The following is a 12,223-nucleotide window of genomic DNA, read 5'->3' as shown; positions in this document are numbered from 1 at the left end:
ATTTCTGAAACAAGAACAGCATATATTTTTTTAAAAAGTGGTTAGCACGAAAAGAATACAATGCCCCATAATAGAGTAGTGAAAATAGGGACAAAGGTCAGGAAAACTCTGAAAGCATAATAAAACAAAACAATAGTTTGTTTGTTTTTAAACTTCGCCAAAGCTACACGAAGGCAATCTGTACTAGCCGTCTCTAATTTAGTAGTGTAAGACTAAAGAGAGGGCAGCTTGTCATCACCAAACACCGCCAACTCTTGGGCTACTCTTTCACCAACGAACAGTGGGATTGGACATCACTTTATAACAACCCCCTCCGGTTGAAAGCGCGAAGATGTTTGGTGTGACAGGGATTCGAAACCGCAACCCTCAGATTACGAGTCGAGCGCCTTCACCACCTGGCCATGCCGAGTTCAAAACAATACTACTATGAATATAATACAGCAGGTAAAGTTAGACTAATTAAGAAGGACGTGCATGTGGATATGTTGGTTTTATTCTTGTTCTACATTATAAAATACATGGAATGATTTTCATTTCATGTGAAGACACCTTTATCAGCTATAACAGTCATTCTGATGACTAATTTATACTTTTATTTCATTCTTTTAATCTATCATAGATGATATGAAATGTTTTATATGTTTTAAGATAGGACGTTTTTGCACCATAGACGGTACTACTAGTGAAAGTATAAAAAACAAGATAAAACAAGGTTTCAAATATCTAGCTTTCCAAAATAATACTTGTTTTTGAATTTTAACATAGACTTGGCAAGCATACATTAAAAAAATACATTTTAACTCACTTGTTTTCTCTGTTATTCAGGATGAAAAGAGTTCCTGGTATATCAAAAGAATTATTCAAATGATTGGTGTTGCCAAGCTCTAGCCAAACATTTTCAATGCCAATGAATTTTTCAGTCTTAAGAAAATTCTGCGACATGTCTGAAGTATTGCCAAGACTGATCATCATTTTCTCTTCAAAATCTGATATTCCAACACTTGAGTCTAAACGAAACAGAAATAAAAGAATATTAATATACTTAGCTTTCAAAGCAATTTACTAAGATTTATGAGAATAATTGCATTGATGAGAATGATGTATTGGGTCTCGTGTTGCCATAGAACCCATTATTTCTATAATTACTTGTCTTATTCTCATGAGCATGATTGTAAAAGACGTTTGTAACAAGTAGCAGGATAAATCATTCTCAGACTACAAATCTTAACGAGTGTTCCACATATCCTTTGCAACACGTGGATATCATCTTCTAATACCACACTTTAAAATGGGTCAAAATATCAGAATTGCCTGTGGAACATAACTGGGTCTCGCCTTGTAATTAGTATGCTGGACTCTGAATTTCAAGGTATGTGGTTTGCTTACTTTTGCCCACAAAACATTAGTACTTTCGAGCTATTGGTGCATTATAAGAGTGACAATCAAATCCCTTCATTGGATTAGAGTATCCTGTAACATATTTACCACATTTATTTTGATACATACGCTTCTTCCTGTATAGTTTTATTTTTTGGAGATGACGTATTTGTGGTGATCACAGCATTGTGTACCTTTATGCTTATTTTCAATCAAATCAAACCATCAAGTGTAACGTTTCTGTTACTATCCCAAGACAACAATTTGTATGTTTCTTTGAGAGCTTATTATATTATTATAAGAACAACATTTACAAAGATATTCTTAAAAAACACAAAATGTTTGTTGGTTATATTTTACTTTTTGGGCTAGAAGCTGCTACCGACAAGGCAATTTGCTCAATGCCAGAGCGCATCAAGTTGACTAGGCATACAAGAACAAAACGTTTTTTTATGTTGTTTAAAATATATCAGTTATTACTTGAGTCAAAGGATTGTTCTGGTAAAGCATGACCTGAAGATTGTTGTTTTGTGTGTAATGCTACATCACTATCACACTGATAATTATTCTAACATTTTCTTTCTTTATTAGCAGTTTACAGGTTTCAAATACGAGAAAAATAAAATAACAGCATTTTATCTGCGCACTTTAAATACCCCTTAACGCTAACAATATATTTCACTCATTATCAGTGCTGTGAAAAACATTATTTACTTTAAATGCTGAATATAGATTGCAACAGTTTTTCAGATTTAGGCGTTCAATACTTCTATTCTACAGCCCCCCTCCCCCAGCTAGTACAGCGGTATGTCTCCGGATTTACAACGCTAAAATCAGGGGTTCGGTGGGCTGAGCAGATAGCTCGATGTGGTTTTGCTATAAGAAAACACACACACACTCTCTCTATTCTACAGATTAAATGTTGTGCATGAGTACAAATGCCATAAATGTTTCTTAGGTGAGATTGGACCAACTACTAGGTGGCATCAAACTCTTACACAAGAACATGCAAATTATAATGAATATAATTTCCCAGCATTAAGAATCATACACTAAACAAATGTAAGAACCCTATAAGTAGAGGGGACTTCCAAGCCATAGTAAAAGTGAATAAAGAACAGAAATTACGCATGCAGCGAAAAGAACAGAATTACACTAGCAGAATTGTGCAGTATACATATATAAATTTATGAGTTTTATTTCTTTAACACAACATTTGGCCTGAAGAGTTTTGAAAGAGTGAAATAGATCCAGTTGGCAGCAGCTAACAAGCAACTGTTGTGTTTGTTACGCGAATTTTGCTCAAAGTTGCAGTCGTCCCTAATTTAGAATTGAGAGATTATATGGGTAGCATGCAGTGGTGGATACAGGATTTTTTGGTGGGGGGATTTTAGTGTAGATATTATTATTTTATTTTGTGAATTTTGTGATTGTTGAGTTGTTGTTTTTATTATAAGATAGTTAAAGAAGACGATTATTTGAAGTTATATTTGTAACTCATTGTTGTCAAGAGTATAGTGTGGGTGTGTTTTTTCTTTTAGCAAAGCCACATCGGACTATTTACTGAGCCCAACGAGGGGAATCGAATCCCTGATTTTAGCGTTGTAAATCCGTAGACTTACCGCTGTACTAGAGGGGGACACCAAGAGTATAGTAAGCAGACGATCTAGTGAAAAAATATAAGTAGTATTAGATGAGCGTGAAACAACGACGAAAGACAACAGTTGAAGAGGGTAGAAGTCACGACCGAGGAAAAGTTCGGCGTGAAGTTAATTGCTGTAGGTTGTTTGTTTGTTTGTGTTTTTTTTCATTTCGCACAAAGCTGCACGAGGGCTATCTGCGCTAGCCGTCCCTAATTTAGCAGTGTAAGACTAGAGGGAAGACAACTAGTCATGACCACCTACCGCCAAACTGCTGTAGAAGTGACAAGCCTAACGTTTAAAATGTTAGAGTAAGACTAACGATAGAAATGGAGAAGAAGAATACATTCCTTTAAAATTAAATACTGAAGTAACAGAATCAGGTTAAGTGCACTTTGACTAAAGGAACAAAGGCTGTTTTGAAGAAAGATCAAACTATTAATGGAAGAGCCGTAACTCACGCCACAACGTAAGTGCATTGTGCAAAGAATATTAGAGCGATAGAAATAGGGAAGGGTAGTTCGGCTTGTCTACTGAAATTATAAAATAATTGAAGACGCCTAAGTCGAGCTCAAATATATTTCTATTATTTTGAAAACAAGAATAGAGCGCGTGCTGTTCGTTTATCTTTGAATTTTTCACTAGTAAGTCGGAGATACCTACTGTAAAATAATTCTAAGCCCAACAACACAATATACAGTCATGTGAAAAAGTTAGGGCACTATGAAAGCCTGTGTATTTTTGTAACATTTTTGGATATATAGATATTTAATATCAATTTCAACAATACTGAGAGATTATAGGAATATAACTAAACAATTAAAACTGAAGAAAAGACTTTCAAGAACTTCTGTAAATGTAATTCTACAAAAATGCATATTCTAACTGAGGAAAAAGTTAGGACACTCTATCCCCTAATAGCTAGTGTTACACCCTTTGGCTGAAATAACTGCAGTGAGACGCTTCTTGTAGCCATCTACCAGTTTCTTATATAGGTCTGAAGAAAGTTTCACCCACTCCTCAATGCAGAACTCTTTCAGCTGCGAGATGTTTGAGGGGTTTCTTACATGTACAGCCAGTTTCAAGTCACCCCACAGCATCTCAATGGGATTAAGATCTGGTCTTTGACTCGGCCATTCCAGGACTCTCCATTTCTTAGTTTTCAGCCAGTCTTTGGTGGATTTACTGGTATGTTGTGGGTCATTGTCGTGTTGCAGGGTACAGTTCCGCTTCAGCTTTAATTTTCTTACAGATGGTCTCACATGATTCTCAAGCATCCTCTGATACACAGTAGAATTCATGGTGGATTCTATAATTGTAAGCTGTCCACGTCTTGCTGCAGTAAAAAGCTCCAAACCATGACACTTCCACGCTTTACAATTGGTATGAGGTTCTTTTTCTGGAATGCTGTATTTGGCTTACGCCAAACATGTCCTCTGTGCTGATGTCCAAATAATTCAATTTTGGACTCGTGTGTCTAAAGAACATTATTCCAGAAGTGCTGGTCTTTGTCTACATTCTCTCTGGCAAACTTCTGTCTGGCCTTGATGTTTCTCTTAGAGAGCAAAGGTTTCCTCCTTGCACACCTCCCATGCAAGTTAAACTTGTGTAGTCTCTTTCTGATTGTAGAGGTATGCACTTTTACATCAACAGTAGCCAGAGCCTGCTGTACGTCCCGTGATGACATGTTAGGGTGTTTGGAGACCTCTTAGCATCTTGCGGTCTGCTATCAGGGTGAACTTGCTTGAACGACCAGACCTGGGCATGTTGGCAATTGTTTTGAAAGCCCTCCACTTGTTGACTATTTTCCGGACAGTGGAATAGCTGATTTCAAAATCTTTTGGGATCTTTTTAATCCCTTACCAGACTCAATTTTCTTTCTGAAGGCCTCAGACATCTCTTTTGCTCTTATTTTGAATTTATTCACAATAAATAAAACAGGCCAGCGTCGCCACATAACGCCCGTTGCCGAAATGTTGTAAGCAGTCTACATGGCTGCTCCCGACAGCGGCGTTCAAAGCGTCTATAACGGCAGAGGGCATTGAGGCCGCGGGCACCACGAGGCGGATGGACCGCGGCCGAGCAGAGTACGGTCGGATGGCCGTAGCCATTCCGAACTACACAGGACATACACGCTATACACAAACACTCCAACACCGCACGGAGGCTACACACGATCACAGGACACGTACGAAGCGGAACTCGGTACGATACACGGTACAAACAACACACCGAATAACAACAGGAACAAACCCAACCAGTCGTGCTCACTCGCACTTCAACAGTCAGGAGCACACCAAACTAAATGTCTGAGGTTTAAATAGGGCAAGCCTCATTCAAAATGCTGAGTAACGATCTTCTAATCATGTGCTCCTGGTGTGATACACTTGTGTGTGAGTTGAGCCATTTTAAGTGGGAACAAATGTGGGGGTGTCCTAACTTTTCCTCAGTTAGAATATGCATTTTTGTAGAATTACATTTACAGAAGTTCTTGAAAAGTCTTTTCTTCAGTTTTAATTGTTTAGTTATATTTCTATAATATATCAGTATTGTTGAAATTGAGATTAAATATCTTATATCCAAAAATGTTACAAAAATACACAGGCTTTCATAGGGTGTCCTAACTTTTTCACATGTATAAGTAAAAGCTTTTAATTGGCAATTAGCGATCACAGCCTTAAAACTTGACATATAAATATTTTAATGTGTATTTGTTTCATAATTTTTAATAAAAGTATGCCAAGATATGTTTTTTGTAATATGTTTATGGTTTAAAGTGTCTGTGTTTTTTTATAGAAAAGCCATCTCGGGTTATCTGCTGTTTCCACCGAGAGGAATCAAACCCCTTATTTTATCGTTGCAAATCCGAAGACTTACCACTTTCTCAGCGGTATGACTTATGGTTTAATATTCAAACCAGTACTTGAACTAAAATTATTTGTTAGTTATACTATAAGTGATTAAAATAATTTATAAAATCATCTTTCAAAATTACACAGCAAATTTAACATTACTAGAGTCAAATTAAGTACTTTAATGCCGATACTAAAATTTAATAATCTTTAAAAATCCTTTTAATTAACTTTAGATAAATCATCATTTCGCTTTATTGTTTTACTTAAATATCATATTTGAAACTAGCAGAAACTTAAGAAAATCCTCCGGTCAATTAATATCGTTATTGCAGCATTACTTGTTTAAATGCAGTATCATAAGCTGAATGATCAGTTATATTTTCAGTCAACAAACTTAATGGGAAGAAAAAAAGTCAAGTATTAAGTCAATATATCGGAACGTTTACTTTCAAAATAATACAAAACAATTCTAATCGCATACATCCAAATCTGTATATTCACTTCCCTTATGTTTATCATTTGTTAAGTCTTTATTAAGTACAATCTATATTCGATAAACAAATAACTTATCACTGCTCCTTGTGTACGTTTGTCACTATAGTTTATTTAGAGCGAAAGTATAGTGCATTTAATACTCTAAATAAAATCTATTTACTTTTATAATGTCCATACTGACTTATGTTTTAGTAGAAAGCGCCTGCAAAAATGTCAAGGATTCAAAAGTTTTGAAACTGCATGAATTTCGTGTAGGATTTATTGATAACATACAGATATGGTGATAAGAGTGGACTTGCTGTGGCTCAAGTTTCCTCAAAATGTGCTTTAGCCCCTTTTTTTTCCTGTAGCCCCCACAGCCAACGAAAAGTGCTTACTGTTTAAGATGTAAAGTGCAACTTCCTAAGTATCATAAGCCCTTTGATCGGGAAGAGACTGGTGCCGTTCCTGACAACGTAGTTTGTCATGCTTCAGATACAGCAATTTACTGTTCCAAAGAAACCATTAATTTTCGTTTTAACTTACAAAGGACAATACTGCTTGTCCTAAAACTGTCGTGAAGGCTGTTATCATCATAAAAAAAAACTGTTTCAATTCAAAATGTGATTTCCAAAGGTTAACTTTATTTTGTTATATCAACTTTCCTGTCTTTACTGCACTAATTATATGTTGAATTCACCATAAGATTTTTCTGCAAGAATAAAAGACTGAATAGAGTGTTGAGATATCGACTGATAATGTTATTATGAAGATTAGACCCAAGGATGAAAGACAATTGTGTATTCGTGACAGTTCAGTTATTGTACATCTGAAGCCGATCGTAAATAATTAGTCATCATAGCACCTTTGTTTTCCTCAAAGTATGAAATGTTAAATTTATTGTTGTCATTTGCGTCAGTTACTTTTAGTCATTTGAAAGCTGAAGTATTCATAAAAGTAAAGTACAAAAAGCGATGTAAAAACTGGGTTTCACAAAACAGGAAAAGAGAAATAGGGTAAAACTGAAAAAGACAATAAAATATTGTTTTGTTTATATTATGTCAAAATGAGGTGTAAGGCCTACAAAACTTAAAATGAACTAGTGACTTGAACCTAAAATTTGATGAAGCAATTATCAATACTGCTTTTTGTTCAAAAACTTTAGCAAAACAATTATTAATTTTACAAATTACATGTAGTTTTATCTATTTCTTTTTTTAAGAAATAAACACAAAATAACTAATAGCAGATATAGAAAAGCAATCAATACACAACAGGAGTAAGTTGATTTAAAATCGTTTTTTTTTAGAAAAAAGTATGATGGCATTTTCAAAACAGCTGATTTCGGTGACAGTATATACAGTTCATCAGATTGGAGCAACCCGACAATATTTTCAACGCATTTACATACTTTTTGATGAAATCATCAGCTTTCTTAGAAAAAAAGATTCAAGTCGATGGGTCATATGAGAAAAATGGATAATTCGTACTTGTGCGTGAAGAAGCTTTACATTGTATAACTGAATACCCTTGAGTAAACATTGAATTCAGTGTTGTTATTGTTCGTTTGTTTCTTAATTATCTTGGAATACTTAAGTGTAGGAAACTCTTTAGTAAATATTATTCAAAACATGGGAAACCTAACACATCTTGTATTTTTAAAAGAATGATTAAAATAACACTGTAGTCAAATTAGTTTTATTTAAATTATGAAAAAAGTTTTGAGCTATATTGTACTATATGTCCACAAACTTACATTTTGGAGGTCCACCATCAATAAGTTCTGTGAAAAAATGGTCTTTAACACAAAACAAAGATTCTTTGTTTTTCTCGTAAAACAACTTTCTGTGTCGAGATCGTAAACGGGGTTTAAAAGAAACTGGCATCACTAGCTGACAGATAACATGCAATTTATTACCTGTTCATAAACAAAAGAGAATTTCGATTTAAAATCATAACATATGATGCAAAAAATATATATTCTAGTCATGAAAATAAGTAAACAAAAGAAAGATTAAACATACACTTAAGGAGTTTTAGATCGTACCGAGTTCCAATATACACCAATAACTGAGATATTACTTAATATTTTTTCAAGTATATGTAACCCACACTTTTACATTTGACCAATAATGTGAATTATTCACATATTCAAGTTCACTTTAATACATATCAATGTTAGTCAACTATAAAAACTTGTATATCCCCGAATGTTTGCTACGTTTCGAGAAAGAGTAGACATATGGATCACATTTCACAATGTATGCATTCCCGAAGGTAACAATAACTCCTGAAAATATTCTTAAGTACATTTATTCAGACATTCTTATGTTACGATTGTGTTTGCACATTCAAACTGTAACACGTTTATTTTATACCTAATTATGTTTATTTCATTATATACTACCCACTGTGTATTGTGCAAGTCTCATCTGTTCTCGAAACTTGTAGAGAATTATTGAAAGTGAGAAGCAACAATATTTGTTATACGATAATACAATAGATCATTGTTGCAAGCGAACTTGGTGAAAGTTTTAAAGAATCGAGTGATTTATATAAAAGTAACGCGCCAAGAAGAGAATATTATTGGACAGCTATAGTCAGTGGCTGTAGATCTAGGAAGCTATAATTGTGATTAACGTCTATTAATTGGAAAATTACATAATATAACCAGGAACGTTATATATTTCAAACATTACAAACCATTCAACTTCAGTGAATTACTTCGGATGTTATTATTTCTGCGAGAACATTAAATATTTTCGCTGGAAACAGTGAACTTCTAATCGGTGTGAGGCTAGTCATAAAAAAGATAGCGTTAGTTTAAGCGCGATGTGACAATATCAACTCACATTTAATTTGTTCGTGGATAAAATATTTAGTTCTAGACTGTTGTCTGTATGTTAGCAAAATTCTTGTATATAAGTCATCATTTACAATAACTATTAGTAATAACTGTTTTTTTATAAATTGTATTGTTTTTGTGTTTGCATATTAAAATATATTAAAAAGGAAATTGTGTGTATCAATCTTGTTGGCAAATAACATAAATGTAATGGATATTAACATTTAATTAACTACTACGCTTAAATTCAAATTTCCGTTTATTTGAGATAGTAATACGAAACGTAAATGACGGAATAAATCGGATGCTCGTCCGAAATAAATAATAATACTTAACACTGATACAAAAGTAAGTGAAGTGCCTTGTGATATAGTTATGACCTATGGCATTTCAGCTTAATATGCTCTATTTTCTTAACTTAAGTGTAAATGTTTTCAATCATAAATATCTTGTGTATGTTACTTACTCGAAATCGTGTGATTTAGTTTCATAAGATGTAACCATTTTTTTTATATACAAAATGTCATAACTAGAGATAATGATGAATTTGTACTAAAAAATACCACGGTTATGTAATAAGGACACACCTTACTGACAACAGAACATTTGATTTAAACTATTGAAAGAATACATTGAAAAGGAGTTACTGATGCACCAAGCCCGTAATGGTCTTTATGAAAGGTTTCACTAACGTATATAAAATGTTATTAATTGTGCCAAAGGAATAACAGAAACTGGTGAGGTGGGAAATAAATGGCAAAATAGTTTGGTAATAAATAAAATAAGTAGTGCCATAGTATCTAAACTCTGATGAAATCCAATAAGTTGATGTGCCACATATTAACTACGAAATTAAGACAAGAACAAACTTAGTATCGAGTGCTTTGTCTAAGAACCAAGAGAATCAGGCATCAGAAATAAAATTAAGCGGAAAAACTCAGTCATAAAACAGTTTTCGTAGCAAAACAAAACAGACAATTATAAGTAAAAACAAACGAATCCCTTCACTCATAATCAGAGAGATAAATAAAGAATGGTTTAACACTCTATTTCAGATAATAATAAAACAGTTATATCTTACAGAACCAAACGACTACTGTTTTTAAGTTTAAATACAAAGAAGGATAGATTTAAATGGTCAGACATATTAAATCCTATGACAATATGTACTGCAATGCATCACCAAAAACCAGTAGAGCGTCTAATCTGAAGATCAAAGGCCACTATATTATTTGAGTAGTTTAAAAATGACAACATATTCGTTTCACCCTTCGTTTTAACAGAAGGTAAAAAGGTATATTGCGGCCATAATAAAAATTAATAAATTTGATAATGAATATCAAAACACGGTGATAACAAAAACTTCTTTAATTGGAAGTGCTACGTATTATAATTTATTTCGAAAGCGCTTGGGTTATAGGGTTTCTATTTAATTTATATGAAATTTGTTTGTTATTGATTTGTCAAATATAGATCTGAATAGTTCAACGTATTAGCATGTGGATGATAAAACCTTCAACACAACTCACAATTGTGTGAAACTAAGCAAACAAAATTTACAAATATACTTTGATAAACTATTGTTTTAGTTAAATAGAATTAACATTTATTTAAAATAAATGAAAATGAAATGTTGAATATTTATCAACAATTTACAAAAAATAATAATTATATTGCTTTTTATTTCAAATTCATGCAGCAATATGTAATAATAGACATAGAAAAGTTATTACCAGTTGTTATTCTGATTGTAATTTAAATGATTTCCTATTATACAGTTTATCAGTGGTTAATTCTTTATATAATATCTGTAGTAATATTAAAATTAAATTCTAAATTAAAAAACACTTAGTTTTTGAAATATTTGTGACGTTTATTTATTGACTTATTAGTTTTCTCAATAATTTTGAAATCCCTTTGTTAAGTATTAGAAATATGACATCGTTTGAAACATTATATTGTGTATAATTAATTAATTCTAGTTTTTGACAAAGTGGTATCACTGTACATTTCTTTCGTTTCTTTCTAATATGCGAAATTGTGTGAACTATTGATGACAATGCCAGTGATTATATAATTAACAGTAATGCAAATTAACGATAGCGCAAAAAGCTCTTCCAAAATAAAAGCACAGAACCTGGAACATTGTTCTTATAGCGTACGATTAAATATCCGTATCTCAGATATAATATAAATTTGATAATAAATCATATGTCAAACCAAATTCGCAAAGTCTTACATTTAACAATGAAAATGTACTAACTCCGATAATTTATCAGTTACATAGGTATGTCAGATTTAATGTCAATTTCATAGTATTTCAGATATCTAAGACCTAATAACCTTTCCATTGTCGCTCAGATACAGTATAATTTATGTTGTAACTCAAATCTGATATCAAGTTTACAGTAACTCGTTTCTAACGGTAGCTTTATAGGTTTAATTACTACATACCTGTTCACACTTCTCAGACCTGAAAAACACTCTTATTAGATAGGTATATCTTGACGTTCGTAGCGCAAATAATTTACCAATAAAAACTGGGGAAACAATCGTTGTCAACTGATTATTAACTGATACATTGTTAGCGAATAGACAGGAATTTTGCAATACTTATTTAAAAGTATAAGTTGCATGCATTTCTAAGTATATATTTAACTAAAACAAACATCGATATTCAAAAAGATATATAATAGTAAGTCCGTTTTCCATCCCTCCTCAGATAATTAAAAATTGGTGTTAGACAAGTTGTAACTAAGATATTATTACATTGGGAACAATACAACTTCAATAATCATAGCAGGATATAACACAATCAGTACAAATACCCTTATGATCATAAAAATTACATAGCTCGTGAAAGTGCATCAGCACTGATGTTATCAACCCGTTTGATACGGATTACCTTCAAATCCTACTCTCATAATGATAAACTCAATTTAATAGTCTTCTGTTTTGTTCTTCATTTGGTTAGAAAATATCAACGGGTTATGATAAGTGTAAATGACAATAGTTTATTGTGACGCAGATAC

General features: G+C 32.8%; 2 protein-coding genes and 1 long non-coding RNA gene across 3 annotated transcripts in view; 1 reads left to right on the top strand and 2 right to left on the bottom strand.

Moving 5' to 3' along the window:
• The window catches only part of LOC143244700 (uncharacterized), a 170,376-nt gene extending 169,375 nt beyond the window's left edge, over window positions 1–1,001 (bottom strand). The window contains exon 1 of the mRNA XM_076489818.1: window positions 806–1,001. Coding sequence (XP_076345933.1) covers window positions 806–972 — 167 coding nt within the window. The 5' untranslated portion in view covers window positions 973–1,001. The remainder of the gene's footprint in view (window positions 1–805) is intronic.
• A 1,498-nt stretch (window positions 1,002–2,499) lies between these two features.
• On the top strand, window positions 2,500–6,935 carry LOC143244698 (uncharacterized). The gene is made up of 3 exons (XR_013025279.1): window positions 2,500–3,155; window positions 5,814–5,907; window positions 6,718–6,935. It is a non-coding gene; the product is annotated as an uncharacterized LOC143244698 (long non-coding RNA).
• Window positions 6,936–8,082: 1,147 nt separating this feature from the next.
• The window catches only part of LOC143245574 (uncharacterized), a 57,093-nt gene continuing 52,952 nt past the window's right edge, over window positions 8,083–12,223 (bottom strand). Inside the window, exon 11 of the mRNA XM_076491933.1 lies at window positions 8,083–8,264. Within this exon, the coding sequence (XP_076348048.1) occupies window positions 8,083–8,264 (182 nt within the window). The remainder of the gene's footprint in view (window positions 8,265–12,223) is intronic.

The sequence above is a fragment of the Tachypleus tridentatus genome, chromosome 2 (assembly GCF_004210375.1).
Source record: "Tachypleus tridentatus isolate NWPU-2018 chromosome 2, ASM421037v1, whole genome shotgun sequence".
Taxonomy (NCBI): Eukaryota; Metazoa; Arthropoda; class Merostomata; order Xiphosura; family Limulidae; genus Tachypleus; species Tachypleus tridentatus.
The sequence above is the reverse complement of the archived record's forward strand: the minus strand, read 5'-3'. Positions and strand labels throughout refer to the sequence as shown.